Source organism: Mchenga conophoros, linkage group LG13 (genome assembly GCF_057382185.1).
Source record: "Mchenga conophoros isolate Kocher_MC1m ecotype Shallow Benthic linkage group LG13, M_conophoros_male_GT1.1, whole genome shotgun sequence".
Classification (NCBI taxonomy): domain Eukaryota; kingdom Metazoa; phylum Chordata; class Actinopteri; order Cichliformes; family Cichlidae; genus Mchenga; species Mchenga conophoros.
The window spans coordinates 7,702,013-7,729,171 of NC_140538.1; the positions used below are offsets into that span (position 1 = coordinate 7,702,013).

General features: G+C 39.1%; 1 protein-coding gene across 2 annotated transcripts; it reads left to right on the plus strand.

Annotated features, from left to right (window-relative positions):
* Positions 1-3,321: 3,321 nt before the first annotated feature.
* Positions 3,322-26,342, plus strand: b3gnt2b (UDP-GlcNAc:betaGal beta-1,3-N-acetylglucosaminyltransferase 2b). 2 transcript variants are annotated; one of them, XM_085296225.1, is made up of 3 exons: positions 3,322-3,485; positions 17,459-17,603; positions 22,916-26,342. In XM_085296225.1, exon 3 carries the CDS (start codon positions 22,941-22,943, stop codon positions 24,132-24,134), a length of 1,194 nt encoding a protein of 397 aa, XP_085152351.1. In that variant the 5' UTR covers positions 3,322-3,485; positions 17,459-17,603; positions 22,916-22,940; the 3' UTR covers positions 24,135-26,342. The 2 variants fall into 2 exon arrangements, with proteins under 2 accessions (XP_085152351.1, XP_085152352.1); XM_085296226.1 differs by lacking the exon at positions 3,322-3,485 and adding an exon at positions 12,726-12,851.
* The last annotated feature ends 817 nt before the right edge of the window (positions 26,343-27,159 follow it).

Genomic DNA, 27,159 nt, shown 5'->3' on the forward strand with positions numbered 1-27,159 from the left:
GCAATCTTTGTGATGAGTAAATTATGCATCAGCAATCGAGCTCAGGTTCAAGGTAATGTCCAGAATAAAAATACTGTTCAAGTTTTACCCTTCAGTTGATATGGAAGTTATTTTTATGACACACAACAGTGGTTATTGCTGCTTTTTTCCTTTTTTTTAAAAGGTTGTGTGTGTGTGTGTGTGTGTGTGTGTGTGTGTGTGTGTGTGTGTGTGTGTGTGTGTGTGTGCGCTTCTATCTGACAGTATCACCCGTTAAATCCTTTAACTTCCTCATTTCTACTGTTTTCTACTGTGTGTGTGTGTGTGTGTGTGTGTGTGTGCGCGCGCACGCGTACGCGTACGTGTGGGTGCGCAGACCTTGCTGTTACTCAGACTAAGTTGCGTTGGTGGCTGTTAATCACTCACACCACACACAAGACAACAGGACTGCACTCATTAAATATACAGACAAATGCTGCTTTGACCCAAAAACCAAAGGACCCCTGGAGTAGGCTGCAAAAACCTTTCAAAAATGTCAAAACACAAAATGCGTGAAAAATACTCCCACTGACAGCTAGAACAAAAGTAATGTGTATTACATTTAAACACAAAGCCAAGTGAATTCATTTTTAAAGAATTCTGTTTGCATTCTTACCGTGAGTCATTTTTATACTTTCCTCCCAGTTACATTCTTTGAGGTATTTGGTATCATTTAAGTCTGTCTGTCAGTCAGTGTTCCACACAAGCATAAAGTGAATAAATCCCAAAAACTGATTAAGTGGGTGTTTAATCTCTCCAAATCTTTCTTGCACATGTTGTGTTTCATGAACCTTATTAGCAGTACCACACGTTAGTCCTGCTTTGATTAAACCTGATAAACGAGCAGCTGGGCAGCAGCGGTGGCTACAAGAGCCACATTGTGCTTAACGGACACCCTTGGGTGATCATACACAGCAAACAGCGCCTCTGTGACCACCTGAGACTCTGAGGCAGGCAGGAAAGACACCTGAGTCCTGGCTGCCTGTAGCCTGCTTCACACCCGCTACCTCCACGGTCATCCTATCGCCGTTAACCTCATTAGTCCAGATAAAGCAGCCTGCACGGTCCTCTGAAGCTACAGTGATTGATGGAAGATTTCTAATACATATGGAGCAAGTAATCTTAACTCACAGCTGGGTGTGAACCATATCTGTGCCAATTAATTGCAATCTATCGGGAAAAATAGAAACACTTCCTCTTGCATGAGTATTGAGATCTTAAAATATTAGCAGAGATGTAATACTGATTCTTTGTGCCATCATACAGCAGAACAAAAGGTCCAAATACATTCATCTTTTTCTATAAATATGACTGCATCATATCACTAACATGCGTCATCGTTTTAGAAAGTCTCCATTTTTGCCATCCACACTGCGACCTTAAAGTACCATTTTCAAATGCATACGTTTTCAAGAGCGTTTTCAAAACGCTGTGTTTTCTATCAGAGAAAATGCCGTCCAGTGTGGACGGGACGCCAAAATGGAGAGAAAACAATGCGTTTTCAAACGAAAACACATTAGTGTGGACTTAGCCTTAGAACTGCCAGTTAATCTAATATGCAAGTACATCCTCCATGCAATTACGCATGGCTGTCAAAACACACTGCACATGTATAAATGCTGGCAGCCACACTGACCACTTCTTGTTCTGGCTACTCCCTTTAGTGGTCACCACAGCTGATCATCTGCCTCCATCTCATCCTATCCTTTGCATCCTCTTCGGTCACACCAAACATAGATTCACCTCAGAACAATTTAAGCATGAGCGTGAATGCTAAACTCCATGCAGACATCTACGTACCCTCCAGTTTGATTTAAGTCTGCACAGGCAGTACATTATAAGTACACCAAGTATGCATCAACAAAGAAGACAGGAAATAGTAGGTGCTCATCTGTGGCATCCACAAATATGAGCATCATAAGGATGATATAATCCTTGAATAGCCTCAAACTTTATTGCTGTCTGCAACTAGACTGCAATTTCACTTCAAGAGTTTGAGGTCTTTATAGGTCATATCTGTAACAACATGAGAGCAGGCTTTGGTCATCAATAACTATAATGTGTATAATATGCCAATACCTTATTTTTTTACAATCCTTTAATTGCCTCTGCTTTCGAGGAAGTGCTGAAAGCAAGTTGGCTTTATGATATATTTTATGAACGTCAATAAGGTTTAGCATTCAGATGTACTTTCATCTGTATAAACTTCTGTGTGTCCTCTGGTTAATTATTTATGACCACAGTCTGAATGTCCATTCTTTTCATAGGAGTACCAGCTGTGGCTCTGTTACCCCTCCTAGTCCACCACACAGCAGAGCTCCATTGTCCTGGTCCCAGTCATTAAGAGTAGACAGAATGGCTACTGACCCCCTGCTGTTTGGAGGACACACACCCATCACACAAGATGAAGCTGCTCCAGCCACTACCACACTCTCCAGAGGAGCAAAGGCTTTGACACTGGCACAGCTGATGAGAGTTTAAGCTTTAATGTGGAAGTCAAATACAGTATGTATTTCTGTTTTTGTAAAGTTTGCATATAACGTTTGCGGACCATATGACAATATATAACCAAGGCACACCTGTATTCATGAAAGAGCCTCCATATCATCTGTAATGGCATTATTAACTGAGGTTAGTTTCCAAAGTGAATTTTCTTTTTTCGGTTAAGAGTTTTACTTTAGGTTTTATTCATTTCAGTGTTAAATGTGGTATTATTGTGTGGATGCCAGAGGCAAGACTCACAGTACTGTAAATATCAAAAGTCTCAATAAACACATTATTATTATTATCATTATTATTATTGTCATTATTATTATTATTATTATTATTATTATTCCAAAAGTCTAGTTTTTATTTTTATTTTAGTTAACTAAAATGTTTAACTGATGATAATACACACAAAGAGATCACAACACTGGTTCATACCAGTTGGCTGCCTTTTTATGCTTGAATAATTCATAAGTTAGTGTTAACAAATAATAAAAACATTCCTCTTTAAATGATCAGGGCACCAAAAAGGTTGAAAAAGCAGCCAGAGACCTTCAGAAAACCTCCGGAACTATTGCTCAACAGCACTTCAAAATATTACAGGAAAGTCTGGTTCCCTGGAATTAAAGCTCGAAGAATTACTGTCGCCTAACCGGTTTCTACTCGTCAAGGTCTCTTTATGATGACGCCTTGACAATTTCAGCCTTTTAATAATGGAATAGCCTTTATAAATCGCGCGCTAGGTGACGTCACTGTACAGGGCGTGATCTGGGAGGTGCCGCGACCGCGAGTGCAGTCACAATTGAGACGGTTAAAAAATAGACCAGTCGCGATAAGCAGCAGATCTCGGCTGTTAGCGGAGGGAAAACACGGGAGGTCCTCGGTAAACAGACGACGATTAGCCACCGGAAACGGCACGTGATGGATTTATTTCACTATTTCGCCGCTGTCGGAGTGTCTCTAGGCTGACTGCCAAGCAAGTGAGTTCAACCGAGTTTATTTTTTCCCACCTGTCCGGAGTAACAGTCATATCGAGTAGCTGAACTAGATCCTCATAGTAAGTTAACCGACCCAGTAAGTTTCCAGGAAAGTCCGAGTTACTCGGGGAACAGGACTGTACATGAAAAGTGCTTGTTCCTTTTCAGGAAAACTCAAGAAAGAAACCAGAAACGCAGTAGGAAGAACAGACTATGACAAGACGTAGTGCCGTGGCATTTGTAAAGCAGTACTATCTTTAAAAATACAGCATTATTCTGCTTTAGGGCTAAATGACTAACCTTAATGAATTAATGGACTTACCTGTTTCGGGGTTAAATGCAGTAAATATTTAAGCTGCCTATCAAATATAAAGATGTGTTTATGATTAACAATAACTTGAGCGAGACTGAAAGCACTTCGGGCACTTGGAAGTGACTGAATCAAAAACTAAAGTAAGACATTTTTGTAGCTATTCTCAATCAAAAAGTGTCACATCGAATGCAGGGGTGTCAAAACATGTGGCCGGGGTGGACTACCCAGTTAAGTCTCGACCACTAAATAGGGTTAAAATCCAAAATGCATTTTCATTCTTGGTGAGCTGTGCCAGCAATCTCTGGGAGTGAAAATGTCTGGGAAGTTAAAAAAAAAAATCTTTACAGATTCCAGCATGTTGTTTAAACCTTAAAGATGGAAATGTTTGTCAATATTTATTTTATTAGCCATATATAGCCAAGTTTAAGCAGTAAAATCACTGCATAATAATCAACATAGAAAAAGTTCAATAATCTTTCTTGCTGACCATCCTAAGATGCCCTGAAAATAAGTCGCATATCACTGTAAACACATTCTTCCCTTATTCTAACTTCAAAATAGGAATGAATAAAAAATTCAAAAATGTGTTTAATTGTACTGCAATGCATTTCATTTAGGAACTGGAGTAAATAGGACCTAATTTGAGCCTTTAAGCCTATGAATGTGAAAATACGGAGATACACTGTTGAAATTTCACAAACATGTAGGTTATCATTAAGTGATTAAACAAGTGATCCACTTATGATCAACTAGGGCTGTATGTACCCTTGAGTTAAAAATGAGCTTGACCTCCCTGCTTTGGACATATAAACAATCTGTAAAAGTAGCACAGAGGAAAGTTAGTTTTAAACTTGGTGTTAATGTTAAACCTGGACAAACAAGTTCCCAATATAACTGTCTGTTCTTTCTTCTCTGTCTGTTCTCTGCCTTTTTTTGCTGTGTATGCACTTCATGATCAAATTTCTGAATCACACGAGCAACATTTTCCAAGGGTTTTTCTGCACAGATGTGTGTGCGTCAGCCCTGTACCAGTGCTATGTTTAGACAGAAACATCCAAACCACACTTAGGATGAGCATTGCTTATCAGTCATGGTGAAGTTTCTGACTGGTCTGTTATGGAATTACGAATACAAAGTGGATAAAATGAATGTAAAGGCGCCAAAATTAACAGTATTAGTTTTAATATGTTGTTAAAATTACATCTGTCCAGTCTATGATATTTATTTGAAATTGCTGTACTATAGATCAGGGGTGTAGCCCATACTGATTTGGATACAGTAAGAAAAATAAAAAGGGACTCAAAAGGTCAACAGAAACATGGTGCAGAAACGTGTCTAATCAATTCATTTTGGTAGAGCTGATATTTTCTCTTAGAAAATGTACATTTTTCTACGACAGTGTGCTGTACAATTCATCTAAATTCTGTATCAGCATTAAAGTATACATGAAATGTAATCATTCACAGATATAAATGTGACAAGTGAAAAGCCAGCCAAAGAAAAATACAGAGAATCCCAGGTGTGTACAAAAACAGCCAAACTTTCCAATGTTATCAGTGTTTGTTATCTTGGCTTCATTGTCTGAAAATATATCTCTAAAAACATAGTCTGACAATTTCAGTTTATTATACAGTCATTCATCTTTAAGCTCCAAATAGACAGCACCCTGTTTTTGACCACACACCTGAGGGAGCAACCTGGCCAGTCAACCAGCAAATTTTACCCCCTTAGTGTCCCTTAGTGACTTTTCCAACTTTGGCCTGTGACGATAATGCTGTGTGAATTGTGATTGATTAATGGTTTCGCATAAACCTAGTTTAATCATTCATGAATGAGATACTATCGTAGCTAGCTGCACTGAGTAGGAGATTCTCTGTATCTCATTGTACAAGTGTATAGTGACAGTAAAAGGCGTTCTATACAAGTGACTGTTTATTAATTATTTACTAAATCACAATAATTCCAAAAATGGACACAGTGTGACATCTTAAAGTTAAAAGGTTTAAATGGCCCAATGGCCGTGAAGATCCGCTTGGTAAAGTAAATCCATTGGGTATCTTTGTTGGCCTTCAGACAGCAATTCTGACAGCTAAAGAACCAAACGCAGGGCTCGCAAAATCGCTAGCCCGACGTCCCGGAGCTAGCAACATCTCCGGTCGGGCAACCAAAATCTATCTCAGCCCTGCCCGTTGGGTTATCATATAGCCCGAAAAAAAGTTCATAAAGATAAACAGAAAAAAAAAAAATTTTAATATATTTTTTGTACCTTTTCTAACCTAGTTTTTGGCTGCTGCAGAACATAATATGAATAACCGCAAAGACACATTCATTAATACAAATGACCTTTGTATCTGAGTGAGACTGTTTTTTGTTTGTGTTGCTAAGTCGGTCTTTAATACCATCACCGTACAGACATGCATCACTGAGGGAAGAAAAGCTCTGCTAATATTTACTATTTATTAACACATTTTTGTACAGCAGTGTTTCTCACACAGGCTTTATTTTGGAGGCCACTGAAGTGTATCTTAAAATTTATTTTAATTATTTCATTTGTTTCAGTGGAGAAAATTGCATTCAGTTGTACTGTGTGTAAGTCCTCATTCTCCCCATTCAAACAGCACCTCATCTTCTTTATGTTTTCCTACTTGTAGGCTGATCAGGTTGATATTTTGGCAGGCCCCAGGCCTTCATCCAGTAGTTTAAAAAGGTCCTACTCCACCATTTTGGTGGAATATCGATTGCAGGCTTCTGTAACACTAAGGAGTTCAATACAGTGGAGCTGGAGACCATCCACGGGTTACGAAGCTTAATAGACAGATAGCTAACTACTTAAGAAAGTGTGAGGGTACCTCCTTTAGTATATGTGTCCTCCGCAAGTAACAGCTTTCATTGTTTCTCTGTGGAGGGTGAGGAACTGTTACGGTTTCCTTTTAGGTGTTTGGGCTTCATCCCATGTGCACTATAGATAGCCACACATGACTATTGTTTTCAGTTTTTTTGCACTGTTGTGAAATATAACAGAAGGTTGTTTTGAGTTTATTATAGTTTCTTCCAGTGGCTATTTGCATAAATGGCCAATTAAAAGGATACTTCTTTTCATGTCTACTCCGGAGCAGGAAGTGAACAAACTCAAGTGTCCTTTTAATTGAAGGCTTGTGACCTTGACCCTAGATTAATGTGTCGCCTCATCTAATCCATACCACCCAAATTCTTCATTAATATTCCAGACATCATGGGTAGTAAGCAAATTAGTGGCTCAAGGAACATGGAAAGGAGTGAGGGTTATTTACTTTAGGCTTGATGTTACTTAAGGGTTTCTTCCTCATATACTACAGTGGAGAGAGTTCACACAAGTACAGAAGTACATTTGCTGCATATGCTGCTTTTTTGCTCTGAGTTGAATTCATACATTTGGCTTTTCAGCCGTCTTCCTCTTGTTTCAAGGTCATTAATTTAAGCACATCCTGAAACTGGAGATCTGGCAATACCCAGGGGTGGTGCTAATTATGGTGGCATCCCAATAGATCTGTACTATAACCACATTATCGTTAACACAGAAATCTGCAAGGCCCCATTTAGACAGCCAGTCACACAGCCTGATCAGCTATACAGCTTAATGTTCACTTAGCAAAGCTACATGCACAGCACACACACTGTAGGTTTGTTACACTGCTTATCCCCAGAAGAAGTCTTTGGGGCGCGTGTGCCCATGTACAGTGAATGCAGTGTATATTTTCTGTTGTTTAATAAGGTATTTCTCTACATCCTCTAAACGATGGTATTGTTTATAAATTATTAAATGAAAACCAAATGTAGAAACTGTTTTTAAAAAATTCTTACAGTGATGGTGATTTTCTTTGGTTCTAAAATCTCTTTGGGTGCCAAAAACTTCTCTATATAGAAAAAAGCTGTGTTATTATGCAGCTCAATAGATAAGAAGCCTACAAAAAGTAATAAAAACAATCTAATTAATTCAGCTTACTGTAAACCACCTTTAGACAGTCATGGAGCCTGAATTACAACATTGCATTCAAACAGAAATATTGTTCTACTTTCTATTAATTACCATCATTTTTTATTAATATTATCACCTTACTGTCAACACTTGAACCCAAACTGTGAATATAAATATTTGGCCTGTTCACGTAGTTTCTCTAAATGTTGTTCATTTGTTTGCTACCCAACGGTGTTAACATTGTTCTTTCTCAAATATTCATGATCACATCCAACACCCAGAGAGTTTGGGGGAGTTCTTTGTTTCTCTTTGGTTTAGTTTCTTACACGCTATAAAGCTTGTAACTTGGCAGTAATGCCAAGATGTGTGCATAAGTGACCACAGTCACTTATGCACACAACCACGTGTTTCAGTTTCTGAACATCAAAAGCAAACCTTTCGTGGGCATTGTTTGCTCAACAGAAGTTAGTAATTTTGTTCTCAGTTATTCAAATGATTTTATATGAAGGTCAACATAACACCACCAGTAAGCTCTTCTTTTAAATGGGGAAAAATGTATTTATAAAGTTTTAGTTAGATCACTATACAACAGAATTTCTTTTACATTAAAAAAATAAATAAATCTGGTTCCACCTCCCCAAATAAACCTCAGCATTGCTGTGATTAAAAATGTTTGTACACATGTTTACTCATTATTTAATAAACATCTAGCAATGACTATATATATATATATATATATATATATATATATATATATATATATATATATATATATATATATATATATATAATATTTTTTATAGGGGGGGTGTACACATTCCAAAGTAAAAGTAAAATATTTTTTCATTGTCTTGTCAATTTGGTAAATATATCTTTGCACGATTTTGGGGTGATACTTGGCGTGATTGTGCATTAACTGCCTCCATGAAAGGCTTGTATTGTAAAATGTATTCTGAAATTACTCTTAATATCGTAATAATTAAACGGACTAATGAAGAAACCAGACACTGAAGCTAAACGGAAATGGGCAAATTCAAGTGAACTGAAAACAAAAACAAATCAAGGGAAATCAAAAGCCTTATGCAAAACTGTGCTTTTTGAGCTGGGGAAAAACCTTGAACATCTTTTGCCAGGAAAAAGAGTTCTAAATTACAATTAACATTGTTCACATGTGGCAAAGTATAAGGAGCCGAACAGGTAAAACAGTACCTTTATAACATTTGTCTGGAATTTCATTCCTTTTTTTCTATTTATATATTGGACCCACAACAGGGATCAACTCACGGTGGAGTGAGCCATAAAGTCAGTCATACAGTGGCAGAGCAGCTCAGATCTCTCTGCGCATCCAGGCTCAACTTGTCTGACTTTTTGTATTCTGCACAAGACTGTCAAAATCAAACACACAAGCCTCTTCTCCTTTTCCTTACATCAGCCTCAAAACGGAACCTTTCAATGTTAGCCCCGTTAAACCGCAAAGGTTGAGACATACTGCTCAAACAGAGATTCCGGAATGGCTGCTTGTTCAACTTTTTGTCACATGAAACGGAGTCGTTTCACAATACCAGGGTTTCTTAATCACTAATATGAAGAGATGTGCATTTGCACACAAGTTAGCACCAGCTATAAATTGCTTTGCTGCCGCTGTTTCCCAAGATCCATTAAAAACAGCTTACTGAGTAGACAGAATTAATCCATAATGTTACAGTCCGTGGTCGCTCCAGAATATGGCAAATACATCAGTGGGCTTAAAAAGACATTAATGATAATGGGAGGAAAACTAAAGTGATGCCAGTATAATAGCCAGGACACTCACAGAACTGCCTAATGTAAGTGATGACTTGCAGGATGATGGCACACTGAGGAAACTAAAGACAGCATTTCTGACTGAGTTGTACTACTTTGTCTTTATCTGGGTCCTACGTTTATGCTGTCAATAGTACTCTAAAAGAAGCCGAGCCATTTTACGAAGTTAAAGTTTAGACTGCTTTGTATCCTTGGCTTTATTTGTATATGAAAACCACCTGGAGAAAGTTTGAAGGTGCGTTTTCATTTCATTTCATGTCATTTCATTTATTTATTTATTTCACACTTGGTTCAACAGTTTTAACAGTTTTGTCCTTTCATACACACAAACCATGCTTTTTCTCAGTATAACACTGTAACAATGCGTGAAAAGGAGCAGGAAGAAGAAAATATTCTTATTAAACCCTGCCCCCATCTGCAATCCAACTAATAACCAAGGAACACACTAACATTTATCTCCAGATCCTAACGCACACCAAACATCAAATTTACAATCAGCAATATACCACTTCATATAATAACAAGGAGAAAAAATAAGTAAATAGAATAAAATAAGGCGAGAGAAAGCGTGAGAGAGGGGGAAAAAAAAAAAAAACCTTCTTCAATTAACTCCAATTTGGTTCATATTCTTCATATTGAATTATTGTTTTAGACATGTTAGACTTTTTAAAACAATGTAAATTTGTACAGTTCTTTAGATTATAATGAGAGTTCCACAGTCGTATACCCCTAACTGTTGGACTCATTAATCTTTGTGTAGTCCTAGTTAGTTGATGCTTAAAATGAAATTTCTTTCTGCTGTCTTCACCCCCCGAACACATTGAAAAGAAACTTTGTAACGTGAAAGGCAAAGTATTATTTTTAGCCTTAAACATAATTAATAGTGTCTGTAGTTTCACTAAATCTCCTAATTTTAAAACTTACTGTTGAACTGTTGAAGTTAATGGTTCACAACATAGTTCTTGTTGATGGTTTATAGTTGTCCACTTTTAAAAGTAAAGATTTTGATGCCCACTTTTTTAGCAAAAGAAATTCACCGATTTTTAAGTTGTTGTTTTTTGTAAGTAGGGTTTAATTTACTGAAGGTTAGAGTAATACTTTATTAAACTGATAAAAGATCATTGGAAAATGTATCATCTTCTCCACTTACGCATGTAAGTTCATATTATAAGCTGTTACTTTCAATGGAAATGTGAATTGTTGCATCCTTAATGAGTCATCTTGTTACTGTTGTATTCCCCTGTTCCATTAAGTCTTTGTCATGAGGTAGCTTTTAGCGGTCTGGTAACAGGAACACTGGAGTTGGGCAACATATGAGTGGTCAACAACTCACACAAACTCAAAATAAAAAAGATAATGGAAACTAAATTGTCAGTGGCTATTTTGTCACCCAATTAATTTACAAGCATTGTTTCTTGGTGAATCTTGTGGAAAATCTAAACTATTATTAAAAATGCTCAATAATAAAACACTTAGAAATGTGAAAACATCAGTTCCCTTTTGACAACAGTCATTGTGTGAACCATTGTCTTTGTGCTTCTTGTCTTTGCCACATAACCACTTCCTGGCCTCAGTTCCTAAGAATCTGTATCCATTTAGCCATTCATAGTAACTATGTAGATGCAATGCCAGCTATAGGAGTTCGCTAATGCACAAGAACCAGACAGATATTTTCAAGTTGAGACCACATGGCTTGTCATTTGTATTGTTTCTAGGTGGATTTAAGGTCTTCCATATATTTCAAAGTAGGTTCGATATCACAGGTCATTCAAGGATTCCAGCCTAATGATGTCTGAGTTATGGACTTTCTCCCTTATTTAATTATACATGGAAAACTATAATCTTGTTATCATAATGTGATTCTGATCTCGTCTGACATAAAGAAAAGTTGTGCACGCACAATGCAATAGCTTCAAAAAGATTTTTTAGCAAAAAAGCATGCAGCTCACCATGTCATGTTAGGAGCCTGAGAAGTATACATGGTGAGGTGGTTGTGGCTGTGCTGGCACGCACATAATAACATGGGTTAAATAGTGACTTTAATAAAACTATCAGGGGATGAAAAGAAGGGTAGATTCATAAGAAAACCTTGAGATATTGGTGGTGTTTAATTATGTGTAATGTAGAGTTAAAGCTAAAGCTTAGCAGTCATCTGAATCCATACACGCTTTCTTCACAATTTAAATGTGCAGGTGCAAAATTACTCGTTTTTATCGTCTTCCTCGGGAGATGTGATAACATTGTCACTTGATCAGCTTAAAGAGTCCATTTCCTTTCTTGCTGCATTAGCATCAGATGCATAATTTCTGTAAACAAAGCTACCATTTAGGTTTTTTTCTTACTGGCAAACACTTTCTAGGATGTCTCACTTCATTTTTACAAGCTTTATAATGTTTAAGATGTACACTATAATCCCTTGAGACAGAGATCTTCGGTTAATCTCTTTGTTTTTCTCAAGGAGTTCCTGTCATTATTTGCAATTAGCCTTTCAGTGGAAACATGGCTATCTGTCATAGTTGCAGGGAGGGTCTTGTCAATGCATTTCTCTAAAGACTGGAAGTTCATGATTCGTTTTGCAGAGTGCACTTCATCTTTGCTCATCAGGTCACACTGGAGTGACACTACCTAAGTTCAGTGTGTGCTGAGTGTGAGCAAATGACTAGCAGGTGGCCTAAGTGTAGCCAGGGTCACAAGTATTTGTTGATAATGAGAAATTCCAGTCTATTTTAAGTTCCAGTGCTATTGTGAGGCAGTGAATGTCTCTCCTTTCCCCATCACTATACTGTAGCTTAGAAATGGTCACTTTAGCATTACTAGGAGGAAAAAAAGAACATTTCCTCAGGTTGTTTTGAGAATAAATGTGCAGAGCTTGAGAGCTGTTCTTCGCCCCGTAGAACCCACCCCATAGCCATATTTGGATAAGGAAATTAGTGTTCCTGATATTACTTCAGTTTTTGGGCTTTTGTTATTTTAGGACCAACACAGAGATCAGAACCAACAAATAAAATTAGGAGACTGTCTCACATCAATGGAAAATTCTGAGAAGGAGCCATGACATTTGGTGGATATATTCCAGCTCAGACAGTCCCTCTTTAAGTTGCAGCCTTCAGGCTATTTATGGCCCTCCTCTCTTTGCACCGTGTCCCCATTAGACCCACATTTTTCGTACAGTAATATCTTAGTCTTGTATGAAGTATTACTCCCCAAAAAATTATCTTTGGTAGTTTCAACCTACAAAGGTGAAGAGAGTCTGCTCAACAATTTACAATCCATGGATAATGATGATTCATATACAAAGGTAATTCAAAGTGCTTTTATAATGCATTACAATGTCAGAGAGATAAAAGGAAATGATGAACTTCTAGATGCATACTGTCAAAATGTACTTGAGATGATCCTGACTGGGGACAGGCAGTAATCCTCTTGTTGAGTATCATCAGTAATTATCATGCTTTATTTATATAACCCAAGATTCATTTTGTATAGCTTCATGGGACATTTGTTTAAACAAAAATCTGTGACAGTGTTCCAGTCAGATCCATTTTTAGCTTGGTATGGGTGGCTGTTGCGTTCCTTTCCTTGACTTTTATTGTTGTTGAATTTATTAAGCAGACCACAGAGAGGTAAATCAAGAACAGTGGCTCTGTCACCTCAAATCATTAACAGGTTTTCTGCTCAGTTTCTTTATGTGGTGGAAAAACTGTTTTTGATCCAGAGGATGCTGAAAACTCCACTCGCTCTAGAAGGAAAAACTTAAAACTGGGACCTGCCCATTGCTTTGCCAGTTTTCACTGCGATGCATTGCCACTGGTAACACCCACAGAGGAAATCGTTAAATGTGAAACCAAAATATCGTAAGTGGTGCCAGAGACGAGACGTTTTACCTTCAGCATAAACACTGGTCAAAAAAATTAAAGGGAAGTTGCAATAAATATTCGTCCCTTAAGTCAGGTGCATGCTCCTCTAAATGGTTAGACTCTTTATCTTTAATTTTTTTTTAGCCTTTATCAATTGAAGGTTGAACTTTGTCCACAGACCTGACGTGGCCTGTGGAGGAGACTTATCTGTTATCACTCGCACACAGCAGTTAGCAGCCTGAGCCTTTTAGGCTTCTCTGCCCTGCTGACCTGTTTCACACAACTTTGGGAGGGTTGCAACCGTGAGTGTGTAGGACATGTGTGCTGCAACCGTGAGTGTGTAGGACATGTGTGCTGCAACCGTGAGTGTGTAGGACATGTGTGCTAACCAGACCTGCTGCAAAACAAGCCCACAAATATCAACCAGCTAGTGAAGAGGATGTCCTAGATACATTTTCTGTTTTTGAGTTCCTAAAAATGATGAAGTTTTACGTTGAGAAGGGCGTGGCTGATCAGTGGAGCTTCATTAGTTGTGCATTCATCTGAATAGTAATGGCAGTTAACGTTGCTTTAACCTCACTGTTAAAAATGTAATTAGTGTTTTCATCTGCAGTTAGTACGAAAAGCCTAGCGGCAGTAAAATGAGACAGAAGTGATTGGAGATGTCAGCTTCAGCGGGGTCAGACAGGTCCTTAAAGTAAAAAGAGGTGTGTTGATTTTTCACTTTTGAAATTTGTGTTGCCTTTTTCAGCATTTTAGAGACTCGTGAAATTTCCAGAGCTGCAAAAATATGTTTTATGTCCATTTTAGATGCCCTCCAAGACTCACAATCTAAACCCAAAAATGTGTTTGTTTGTTTTTCACTAGAGGTTTCTGTAATTAATTTTTAGCATTAACATCGTGGTCTATATAATGTTTTAAATAGGAAAACTGCACAGTTTTCTTTTGCATTGTTCACTTGCATTGTAGTTTTGTTTTGGGAGGTTTTTTTTGTTTTTTGCCCAACAAACTGTTGTTATTTAGTCTTAAATAACTTATGTACAGGAGCATATGCAGGAAAGAAAAGAGGAAAGTTTCTCAGCATGGTCAAACAAACACAATGGAAAGCATGAGAAGCAACGGAAATGGAACAAAGCCAGGCGTTCCTTTCGATGATTAACTCCATTTTAATTGTTTGGCTTTTTCAGTTTGTTTCGTTAAGAGGTTGCCTATGCTTGCTATCTGCTGTCCTCTCATATCTAACCAGCACACACAGGCAGTTTAATGATTAACAAAACCCAGTCATGTTTGTATAAAACGAGCTTTCTACATCAGTCTTTTGCAAAAGCATTAGATTATTATTGCGTGTGTGTGTGTTTGTGTTTCACTTTTCTCTTTATATTTATATCTTTCTTTCTGTTTGTGAGAGATTTATCTAACAAAAACAAACTGTACAAGTTTATTTAAGATCCTGCTAGTTGCTCCCATACACAATTTAAAGTCAAAATGCTTTGAGAGATGATTTTATGCAGACATCCACGCAACGGCATGTCTGTGTAAGGAGGAGAAGCTCAGATTTAAGGACTCTTAAGAAGGAAAAGTACCTTGGGTAAGCTCAAATATTAGTAAGCAAACAAATCTCTAAAACTGAAAATAAGTATTAGTCCTGAACAGCACAAAGTCTAGTTTCTGTGGAGAGAAGAGCTCTGTTAAATACAGCAACCCCTCCTGTCTTTCGGTGAGATGGTGATAATAGTCTGCACTGTGTTTCATGAATGTGAAGTCTGTTTCATGGCTTTGCTGTCAGTCAGATGTTTACCTGCACTTGAGTGACCAGCCTCCAGAGTTTTGTGGCAGTAACTAAATTTTTATGGAATTTAAACATTAAGGATTGACAATTGAGGTAGGAGGGTCATGGTGTGTGTCTGTATGCGATTATAGAAGTAGAGTGTGTGTATATGGTGCTGAAAGTGTGCAAAAAAAGTATTGTAAAAATTACTAACTTAACAAACATGTCAGTATGTCATCAGCGCATGAAAGGATCTGACATGTCAGCTGGACAAAATAATTGGATATTCTTTTAAGTTAATAAACTATGTTGTTTGTTTTGCTTAGTGAGATGTTATCCTTTTTCTTTTAGCTGCAGCAAATTTAAAAATATTAGACAAATGTGTAAGTGTGATTAGCCTCTAGGCAAACTGTATATCAGATAAACTCAGGCTCAGACTGTATACATTTAATTTATCACTTTACTGAATATATGGGAAAGTCAGATTATCATAAAATTTCCTGCAACATAGAGGGGAATAAAATATAAAGTTGCTTCTAAAACCATTTCTTGATTGGTGCTCAGAGAAAAATGCAAACATTTCTGTCTAAGAAAATAAATAAATAAATACATTTAGCGCCTCACTGGTCTCTTATCTGGAACATAACCTACACCGGAGCAGAGAGGTGTGCTACAAAGTTAAATGGGTTAGCAAGCTTAAACCCACTGTTCTTTTTTACCTCGCTAGATCGTTATGGCAACTTGTTCTGAACACATAACCTGGTCAGGATCAGGTTATGTTCAAAGTTTAAACATTAGCTAGAGACACCACATACTCACTGATTTGTTTTTTGTTTTTGTTTTTAATTTACGGTCTGCTCTAAGTGTAATAGACATTATCTGCTGCTATACGAAAAAGTCCCACATGCAGTCTGTTCAGTCATGTGTTACAAACACCAGTGAATGTAGTTCAGTCATAAAGTTACAAGGATGCAGACTGTGCGTCACATTGTCACGGGAGATCGGTTCAGTTGGTGATGCAGAAAATGTCTTAATGTTTTCTGCTTGATCTGTTTCTCTGACACTTCTGGAACCGCAGCTAATAGAACACAGATTAGAAAATTCCTCTGCTTGATTTTTGAATCACTCAGCATTTATAGACGTCAAATCACAAGACTTCAGAAGACTTTGTCCTGTCTGTATCTATCATCTGTTCCTTTTGATAATGTCTGATTGACGGTCAGTTGGTAAATTTTTAAAACCATTGTCATGATACCAAATCTCTCTGGCGCCTAAGTTTGTGAATGCAATAACTCGAGAACACGGCAACATAGGAACTTCAAATTGATACCATAGGTGTGCTCCTTAAAAATATCAAATGAGTTTGAATCTCAGTGATCTTGGCGTAAAGGTCAAAGGTTTTCTGAAACTCTTGTGAATGCAAAAACTTGAGAAAAGGGTGACATAGGATGTTGAAATCGATAATATAAGTGTGTCTGCTAGGAGCCTGAGAGGTAGCACAGGAAGTGGCCAGTATTTTTGGTTTTTGTCAAGTCAGCTAACACAAAGAAACCCTGGCTATGTTGATCATGAGTGGCAGCGCACTTCTTCTAAATAGGTTTGCAGCATAACCTGCCATAGCACTATACCGTGTTAAGAAGTGAACCACTTTTTGTACCACTGGGCAATCAGAGTGCCATGTTTATATGCAGCATGAAGTTAGGATCTGCATTTCAAGTAAGAATACTGTACACGGGGAATTACTTATTGTTGTACTAAGAAAGCACTCCCTCTGGAAACCAGCTCTGTTACTTTCACATAGATTTAGTCGACACATTTTGTCCTGTGGTACCTGTCAGGAAAATTCTTAACTTAAAAATAAAAAAAATGAAAACCGTGAAAAGATACAAAAATAAATCATAGTAATGATTGAACCTCCCTGAAGTGAAATTTAATGAAACCAAGTTCTGTTTTACTGTGAATTTTGACACCGGGGTTTTAATTTCATTAACAGCAAATCTACATCTGTTCCAAATGTCACACATAAAACTGTATTTTATTATTAAAAGCTGTATACACCCTCCCACCCAATCATGACTGCTCACAGAGGTCAGACTTCACCAGTTCTTCTACTAGAAACACTAATAAAGATATATTTATCATTTTGTATTTAAATCAGGGTTATTGGTTCTTTCTTTAAGAAGCACGCTTTCAGTATATAAAATTAGAACTGATGTCTTTTTTGTCCTCATGCTCTCTTCCTCAATATTGACATCTGGGTTCTTTCTCTCTCATTTGCAGATTCAGTCTTTTCTCTGCCTCCTCCCCTTCCCGATCCCTTTTCCCCATTGGCTGTTGTCCCCAGACAGTGCACAAAAGTATGGGGTAAAAGTGCTGAGGAGACACCAGGAGAACAAGAGCTGAAGAGGCCCACTCACCTGCACAGGTAAGATCACACAATGTGCGTCGTTGGAAATGTTTTGAATAGGCAGTGCATCTCTTGACATGTCGGTCACATTAAGACTCTCATTTAGATCTGTATAGCTATATTCTGTTATGTTTACACATGAAGTTTAAAGTTTTAGGAAGGTGCATTGTTCATCGGTTCTCTCCACAGTATAGTATTTAAAGCCATCTAAACATAATCATGAAAGCTATTAAGGTCCACTAAGAAGCGTACAAACCCAGCCCTTCAAGCTGCCATTGTTCTGTAGTGTCTCACACCCATCCCCCACTCAGGTGGGATGGCTTACCTCAGTGAACCTTTTTATCAGGTGGAAGCCACACTGGTCAAACACAGTCTAGTGTTGTCTGGTAAATTACTGACCTCATCACAATCCCACAGACCTGTTTGTTACCCGACACCATATGGTGTCACCACAAGCTTCATGATAGATAAACATAAAGTTAATGAATAATGGAGAGAGGTTTAAAAGCGGATCAGATAATTATGTTACAAACTACACCAAAGTGCCCATAGACAACCTACGCAGATACAGGAAGAACATGTAAAGTACACACAGAGAGGTCTTGTCCCGATGGTGGCAAATTGTATCTATATGGAATAAAAAAATCAAAAATAGATTACATGCTATTGTTTCAGTGTATAATGTATAGTCCTTTAACCCCCCAAAAATCCTAATCATACCACAAAGGTTTTTAATAGGCATCTTTTGATGGTTGACTTGAATCAAAGTAGTCAAGTGTATCTGTGTAAAAGAAGCCTGACTGTCTTGGAATCCGTTATCTAAATAAAGTATAATTATCTTTTATCTTTAAAGCCAAGTCAGACGAATTCTGCAAAAGAAGAGCCATAAAGGTTTATTGTGAGCAATAAAAGTGCCACTGCGGATGTTTGCAGACTGCTTTTTGACATTGCGTTTCTTCATCTCTGCCTGAACCGTTATCATGCTCCATTGCTGTCTTTTACCACAGTGAGACTATTTCTTATTATTAGTTTATTAATAATTCGACTTTTTTTCCTCATTCTGTGTGGATTCTGCATACAGTCGGTTTAAGAAAAAATACAATAAAACTTTCTGTCCACTTATTTTGTAATTTTTAGGAGTACTTTGCACCATAACAAGTATAGGTGTGCACTGCTTCCTGTGATGACAGGATGTGACTCATACTGTCTTTTCTTGGGGCACTGCTTATGTTCTGGATCTAAATGTGTTTTTGCATATCCTTAAAATGAGGGTCCATTTAAAAATAATACATTGATGAGGTTTTATGAGGTAACTAGATCTAGTTAGATTAATCAAATCAAGAAGGCCATCAGTCAGTTGTGTTCACTTGCAGACAGCTTTCCAGCATACTTGGTGGGGCCAGACAATTGAATTCAGTTGCTTCCAGTTATTATGAAACATGATAACGGTGACTTTTTTTCTATTGCTTTGAAGCTCTGATGTCTTTTTGTGTAATGAATTAAGTTCACCTCTTGCCATTGCAGCACTGCACTTTTTCCCCCGCCCCTTAATTTTCGAACTTACTTGTCCTTTAGCGTACCTATAAGTAAGCCTTTGGTCACTGAGCTCCAGAGGAAGTAAAATTCATAAGTTTTCCATGGAAGAAATGGTGGAAGAATTGTGTAACAGCTGTCTGGAGCTGATTTTTGCCTCTGATCACTCGAGGTCTCTCACACTTCCTGTGGTGAGCGTGCCCGTGTCATAGTCCAGCTTATGCCTTGCTTATACTGTGTTGCAGACATGGACACAGACATCTGGAAGGCCGACGGTCGAATAGTCATTCCTGTTATACTTTGAAGTCTGCTGCCGTAGATAGTTGATTGTAATGTAGATCGGTAAGAAGAGTCCACACAGTCCCAAAAGAACAGGCAGGCGTGGACCATTGCACCCACTGTCTGATGGGATTTAAGTCACTCAGGCCGAAGCGGACCTCAGTGGGCTCGCAGGCATGGAAAGACATATCATAATATAATGAAGACATTATGAGCCAAAACAAATTATGAGAGAGATTCTGTGTTAAACCAGAATATATGAATTATTAACCCAAAGAATCCAAAAACCTCAAGTTACATTATGAGGTTTGTTAGTCAGTAGTGTTACTGGTTGAATGAGTGTTCGAATGTGTTGTGTAAAATGAGAGAAACTGGCCAGGTGCTCCCAGTTGCACTGATTAACTCTACCTACCAGGAAACTGCAACCTAACATAGAAAAACCACAGTAGTCCCAGCAGAAGCAGGAGGGCTGTCACTTGCCAGCTGTCCTTTCAAGGCAGGCTTTATTGTCAAATGCGCTCAAGTCAGGAACTAACCGTGACCAGACATCTCCACATCCTCCAGTGCCTCCACATCTTTAAGTTTTGTTTTTCATTTAATGTATATTTCAAGATTAAGAAAATCATGTGTGAACTGATTTTAACTGTCTTTAAGCTGGAGTCAGCTCTAACAACACTGACTGAATGCAAAAGAACTGAAACTATAGCTTAAAGTTTGGTGCATGACCTTACTATGCCTAATCTGTTTTTGTGTGAGTGTCAACCACAAGTGTAGACCTTGTCTTTTTAATGCTGACAGCTAGAAGCATGATATTTGTGTGTCAAACCACCAACATGCCTTAATTGCTTCAGCTAAAATGGCCTCGATGTGAAACACTATGACTGAGTTTAATGTCTTAAACCAAATGCAGATGGTCAGCCAGACTTAGGCAGGTATGCGTGGATTTTGCTGCAGACTACTGGTGGTTAATTACAGGTCCAGAAGTTGTGGTTTCATCTACATGTTGTTTAGCTTTCTTCTTAAGAAGCCTCCCCCACCTTCCCACCCACTTGTTTCCCAGAAGTGATCTTGTTTGTATGGGATGCAGAGGAAGGGAAAGCTTAATTATCCATGAGAGTAAGGGAGAAGAGGAGATTGAAGGAAAACTAGCATAAGTCCATGCTTGTCTGTTTGGTGATATAATACTGATAAGTGTGATGTATTCCTATCCTGCGTTGAGTCAGAACAAATTCAAAGGAACAGAGGAAACCTGATGGAGACGGGCAGAGTGAGGAGGAGTGAACGAGGCTCACGGAATAGAAAAAGAAGAGCAAACAGGAGTGCAGCAGTGGAGAGTTGTTGCTAGGAGGCTGAGAGAGCAACACAATACAGAGGCAGGAAGGATCCAGGGAGCAGTTCAGATCTGTTAGCTCATCAGGCAGAGCTCGCACCGCTTTTTGAGCTGTTTACATTGATAATTGTAATGAAGATAAATAAGTCTTAATGTCCTGACTCGGCTCTCTGGGGCCAAAACCTGGTGGAAACAGGTGAAGGCAAAATTAAATTCTTGTAAGTTGTTTAGAATTAAAAACACCTACACCATCTCTAAACACACTAATGAGCAGTACCCTTACACCCAAATGTTTCTAAAAAAAAAAAGACTAAACAGTTGTCAGATACAATGAAAATCCCCAGCAACACAAACTAGTGCCTCATAACCTACCTGTGCCTGGTTAACAGCAAACAAATCCTGTGTCTTGTAATCTTTAATGCTACAACGGGATTTCCTTAAACCTAAAATATAACTCAAAGTGTCTTGTCTGTCCCAAAAGCTCTGCGATGAGATGTCTGCAGACGCAGATGAGAGGAAAGTGAAAGCAAACAGGCACCTCGGTCGTGCCAAAAAGCAGAAAAGAAGAGGCTGCGCTTGATTTTTAACAATAAATAACAGCAGCAAAAGTCTTTATCTCATTGAAATCACTGAAATTATTCGATTGGAAACAATGCTGGGGAGCGGCTTTTCTGACTGAGATGATCAAGAAGCACTTTCCCTAAATGAGCCCTAATGTCTCCCAGATGAGCAGACCCTTTTTGGCTTTCAGAGCTTGCAATCTTATATCATTATCCAGTCGTCTTTTTATTTTACTTTTAGTCTTTATGACTTCAGAGTGTTGTTAAGATTGGAAATTTGCCCAGAAGTGTGCAGCCTCACAGTGAAAACATTTACTCGGTTAGACTTTGTCACAAGTATGGTTAAGCAGTACCAAAACATGTAGTTTATCAATAACTTGATGAAAATATTGCGTTAAAGTGGCTGCTTCACTGGTCTGCAGGAAAAAGGAGAAAGTGAGGGGAACTCCAGGTAAGGACATTTTCAGAGGGGAAAGCGTGACTAAACAGAAACCTGAGGCACAGCTGAGCCTCCTGAAAGGACGGTATTGTCTGTTCAAGCTCACATGTCGTCCTCATTTCTTATTGGTTTAAGCAAAGGATACAAAAGCAGAGAGGAGGACAATGAATCCTCAAATGTTTGCCTTCCGTTAAATTGCCCTCTGGCGTAGTAAACGAGTAAACATGTTGTCAGTGGAAATGCAGGTGTATGCTGTGATTTCAGGCAGACTACCTTATCGTGCTTCATCCCGACAGTTAATGTGGTAAACTTGAACTCTCCTTACACCAAGCAGATCATTTGCTAATTGGTTTCTCATATTTAGTTTGGACTGGTCTGGACACGCAGCTTGGTAATTAGATCAGTTCAGGCTCACAGTTGTGAACGCATGCTGCATGAACACACATAAATAAAGTGAACAAAATAGCAAGGCCTGATGATTGCAGATCTAGTTAGGTAGCTCAAAGTTAAATTATCTTTGTGTCTGCCGTAGGAGGAGTATTTTTTGTTTTTAATTATTCCAAGAAAAAAACTACCCTACCTGTGATTTGATTATGGTGATAATGGAGACATGCCACCTCATAAGTTTTACAGGAAGTTTTTAAGTGTTTTGTAAGAAATCAGTTTAACCCTCACTGGAAAGCACAGCCATCACTTCTGAGTGAACCAGCATGTTCACTCAGAAGTAACTATGACAGCCAAACAAACAAAGCATTATTATACACCATATCAGTCAACCTGTGAAAAGTCAAGTGATTCAGTGTGAAGATGACACCACTCTGCTTCAGTCTTATCAGCAGTTTGACCTCTGACCTTCTTGATCAGATCAATACGTAATCTTGCTGTTGCTTTGGATAAACAAACTATTCTGACATAGTTTTACACAACGTCTTACAACACAAACGGGGGTTTCCATGTGATCGTTTTGTCAGTGTGGTTGAGGTGTCTTCTCTTCCTTTTTCCACCCATTGTTTCTCAACAGAGGGAAGTTGTAAACCTGCTCATTTCACCATAGATAACTGTTCTCCCTCGTGCTTCCTCCTACCTGAAATTACCTGAGTGATTTGAGAATAAGGTAAAAGATGAAAACTAAAGATCAGTTTGTAGTGAAGACTAAAGTCTTTGTTTCTTCTTCTGTGTGTCTGCACAGGTGTCAGCGTGTGCGGTAATCTGTCATGGGGCTGCTGCCAAAGATGAGGCTTAAGGTTGTGGTGTCACTGACTATGGTCAACCTCTTTATCTTCATCATCATCTCGCGGAACATCAACCAAGACAAAAGTGGACATCAAAAGATTCTTATCCCTTCCAAACGCTTCTGGGCTAAAGTGGCTCCCAGCTCGGCCTACTGGAACCGCCAGCAGCAGATTCTGGACGTTCACAGCAATCACATCTTCATGACGAACCGCAGCAGCGACATCCCTGAGTGGCTCAATGACACCAGTTTGACATCCAACGTCTGTCAGCCTAACCTCAGGGTGACCACTCAGGTAAAAGATTACAACTCCCTGCTGCCCCGCTTCAAGGACTTCCTGCTTTACATGCGCTGCCGCTCCTACCCGATCATTATGGACCAGATGGATATCTGCAAGGAGCCACCGTTTCTGCTGCTGGCTGTCAAATCGCTGGTGCCTCACTTTGATCGCCGCCAGGCCATCCGCCAGTCCTGGGGAAAAGCAGGCGTATTAGCCAATCGGACAGTGGTTACCATTTTCCTCCTTGGTAACGCAACACCTGGAGACCACCACCCAGATCTGTCTGGTATGCTGCATTTTGAGAACGCCCGCCATAAAGACATCATCCAGTGGGATTTCCGTGATTCGTTTTTCAATTTGACTGTCAAAGAAGTTCTTTTCCTGGAGTGGATCCAGGCACGTTGCTCCGGCGCCCAATTCATCTTCAAAGGCGACGACGACGTCTTCGTTAACACCTACCGCATCATGGACTTTCTCAAGGGGCTCTCGGGACCCAAAGCCAAGGACCTGTTTGTGGGTGATGTGATCACGAATGCGGGGCCCCACCGAGACAAGAGGGTCAAATACTTCATACCAGAGAGCATGTATGTTGGAATCTACCCACCGTACGCAGGAGGAGGCGGCTACCTTTATTCAGGTGACATCGCCTTTCGCCTGCATAACGCATCTCAGCGCGTAGCGCTGTACCCAATAGATGACGTCTACACGGGTATGTGTCTTCGTAAGTTGGGGCTGGCCCCCGAAAAGCACAAAGGCTTCAGGACTTTTAACATAGAGGAGAAATACAGGTCGAACCCCTGCGCTTACAAGAGCTTAATGCTGGTTCACCCAAGGACCCCACAGGAGATGATCCAGATCTGGGCCTGGCTCAGTAGACCCAACCTGACCTGCCAGTGACTGCAGTCAGTCTGAAAACATGTCAGGATAGATCACAAGGAAGGCCAAAGGGCCAAATATTTTAACTTGAACTTTAAAAGTTGGCAGCTTTAAGTTAAGATATTACTACGATGTCCACACGGATCCTCTGCCTGGTTGAGCGTTGTGGCCTGAAAAAATGAGGGCGGCGCTGATTTTTCACATTTTGTATTATGGCTCTATTCCACAGAGGAGTTAACTCTGCTTAACTTTCAAAGGACCTTCACCCAAAGTGAATATCTTTGAGTTCATATATTTATATCACAGCTATTTATATGGCCTTTATGTGCTTTAACACTGTCACCTCCACCACAAAGTGTCTCAGTGCTGTATTAAATAAATGAGAGCTGGAAAGTGTCTGCCTGGCACCCAAGGGTCGTTTTGGTTAAGCTATAACATGCTGGTCAGGTTATTGAAGTGAGTAAAAGCAATTGATTGCTTTCTGAACACTGAAAAACAGTAGTTCCTGCATTCCGGTGAACACTTCCTTGTAGTCGTAGCTGGAGGCTTAGATTGTGCTGCTATTTCCAACCACACTCCCAGAAGTATTTACTCACGACTCTAAAGCTCAGAGTTTTTGTTCACATCATTTCCTCAGTTTCCACTGGTGAGACTCTGCTCTCAGTCAGCCACAACATTAAACCCACCTGCTGAAATGTTTTTTTTAAAGGCCAGGTCTCTTTACCGAAGCCACCTTTGTGGTTTCTTAAAAGCAGTTCCCTTAATTGGTGTGGCTGATCAACGTTGGAGCAATTAAAATGAGACAGGGATGTCTAGCCTCGCTCTCCGCAGCTCGGCCGGTCGGGGCTCAGAGAAATCCAAATGCTGGTCTAAATCAGCTTCAGGTACAAAAAGGTTTAACAAAAGCCCAAAGTACATTTTCACAGGTGTGTCATTTCAAGCGTTCGGTGTGACGTATTTGCTATGTGCCCGTGGAAAGCGTTGAATGAGGATAAATGCTGCTTTACTGTGACCTGAGTGAGTCTAGATTCTTTAAAACAGGCTGAACACGTACATACACAAATTGTTACTTGATTAAAGTGTCCGTGGGTTTTGCAAGAGACTCTTAAGGGTTCTGTGTGTTGGTGAAAGCTTTAAAGTGTGTGTGAACTTGTGTTTTATTTAAAAGTTGATCCTTAGCTCATTGTTGTTTAGGTTCATTCACCTGACAAGAGACATCCTGCACATATTTACCTTTCCCTCGTATTTCATAAAATTCCTTCTGAGCAGTATTGTATGCACGACACGGTGAGATGCTTGACTCGCACACAGCATGAAGGGTAATGGTGTTACTTCGTCTCTGTTAGAGCTCCCCCTGCTGGTCAGGTTGGCGGCAACAAAACATTTTTTGCAAGAGCTTTGTAAACAGTGGCGATCCCACGACTCCCAAACTGCCAACCACCTGATTTATTTAAAGCATCGGCTTATTAATTATCTCTGTGTTAGTCTCTACATCCTTCGTATATCCGTTATGTGACATTTGGAAATCATCCTACAGATAATCGCACCAGGTCTCTTGTTTTTCCTCTTTTCTTTTTGAACTTCAGTATATTCATGCAGGATAAGACCAACACTAAAAAGAGAAGATAAGAACCTGAAAGATGTGTATTTCATGCTTCTGGATTATTTAATATTTCACTTGTTGTGTGCATAGCGCTGTCACTGCTGACATACATGCCGTTAATCGTTGCACTCCTCACTGTGTAGTTTTGCGGCTGCCTGAACTGTTTACATCGCTTTCTAATTGTTGCTTCAGCCTGATGATTGTCTACAGGTGTGTGGGTGTTGAATTTGTTGATTGGAAAAGGTGCACAATTTATCCAAGTTTGAACAGTCAGTGTTTTTCTGGCCTGAATGTCCCGAATGTGTCCAAGCTGGGGATCATGAAGGAAATTCAGCTGAATGTAACGAGGCCTGTGGCTGTTCCTTCATTGTGTGTTTTTTCTATTTAATCAAAGTTTATGTGGAGTATCTGTGTCGTTTTTAACCCACAGAAAGATTTTTTTTTTGTGTGTGTGGTTTCTTTAAACTTTGGTTAATGTGAGTTCCAGACACTTTTCGCTGCCTGCACGAGTCAAAGATGATTACCAAATCTGTGCCTGATGTTTGTATGTACTGTATGTCACGCAAACTTAAATGTGATCGCTTTAACATCATGTTTCAATAAAGCTATATTTTAATGGTTTTGTAGATGCTGTTATGTGATTTTTATGGTTTCTAAGGATGTACATGAGAATTTAGAAAAATCAATCACGTCTGATTACAAAAAATCTTGATGCTTTTTAAACCTCAAGTCACTTTTTTTTTTCTAATAACAAGCATTTTAAAGCAGGAGTTAACCTAAAGATACACACATGCAAAGCAAGATATACCAATATTTTTTTTAAAAAATAGTTGGGAGGATGACATCAGCGACCTTGAGGCTGAATGTGGAGGTGATAGATCTGTAATATAATACGCAGCTGATCCATGAAAGGCTGTAAAAACAAACTGTAAACGTTTAGCCAGTGCAGCTGAATCAAAACACGAGTGGTGTGTGGTCCTTTCTTGTTAATGATGTTAAACAGAAATGTGGTTTTTCGTAAGGAAGCTAAAAAAAAAACTCTCTGGGTCACAGGAGCCTGTTCCCAAAGGTACGCTGTTAAATCCAAGACTTTCAGTGAGTTCAAAGCCCAAACTGGGGAAGAAAATTAGAAACTGCTGGTCTGCTGGGATTTTCCCACACAGCCGTCTGTGTTAATGCCAGAGAAGACGGGCCTGAAACTCAAATAACTACTCGTGACATCTGAAGTGTGCAGAAGAGCATCTCTGAACCCACAACACATCAAACTTTGAAGCAGATAGGATGCAACAGCAGAACGCCACACCGTGTGCCACTACTATCAGCTAAGAACATGAAACTGAGGCTGTAATTCACATGGGCTCCAAAACATTGAGCACTTTGACCTCTTTCCAAAACAGTTGGTCTCTGTACATTAATAATAATATCTCTGATATATTTGATTGC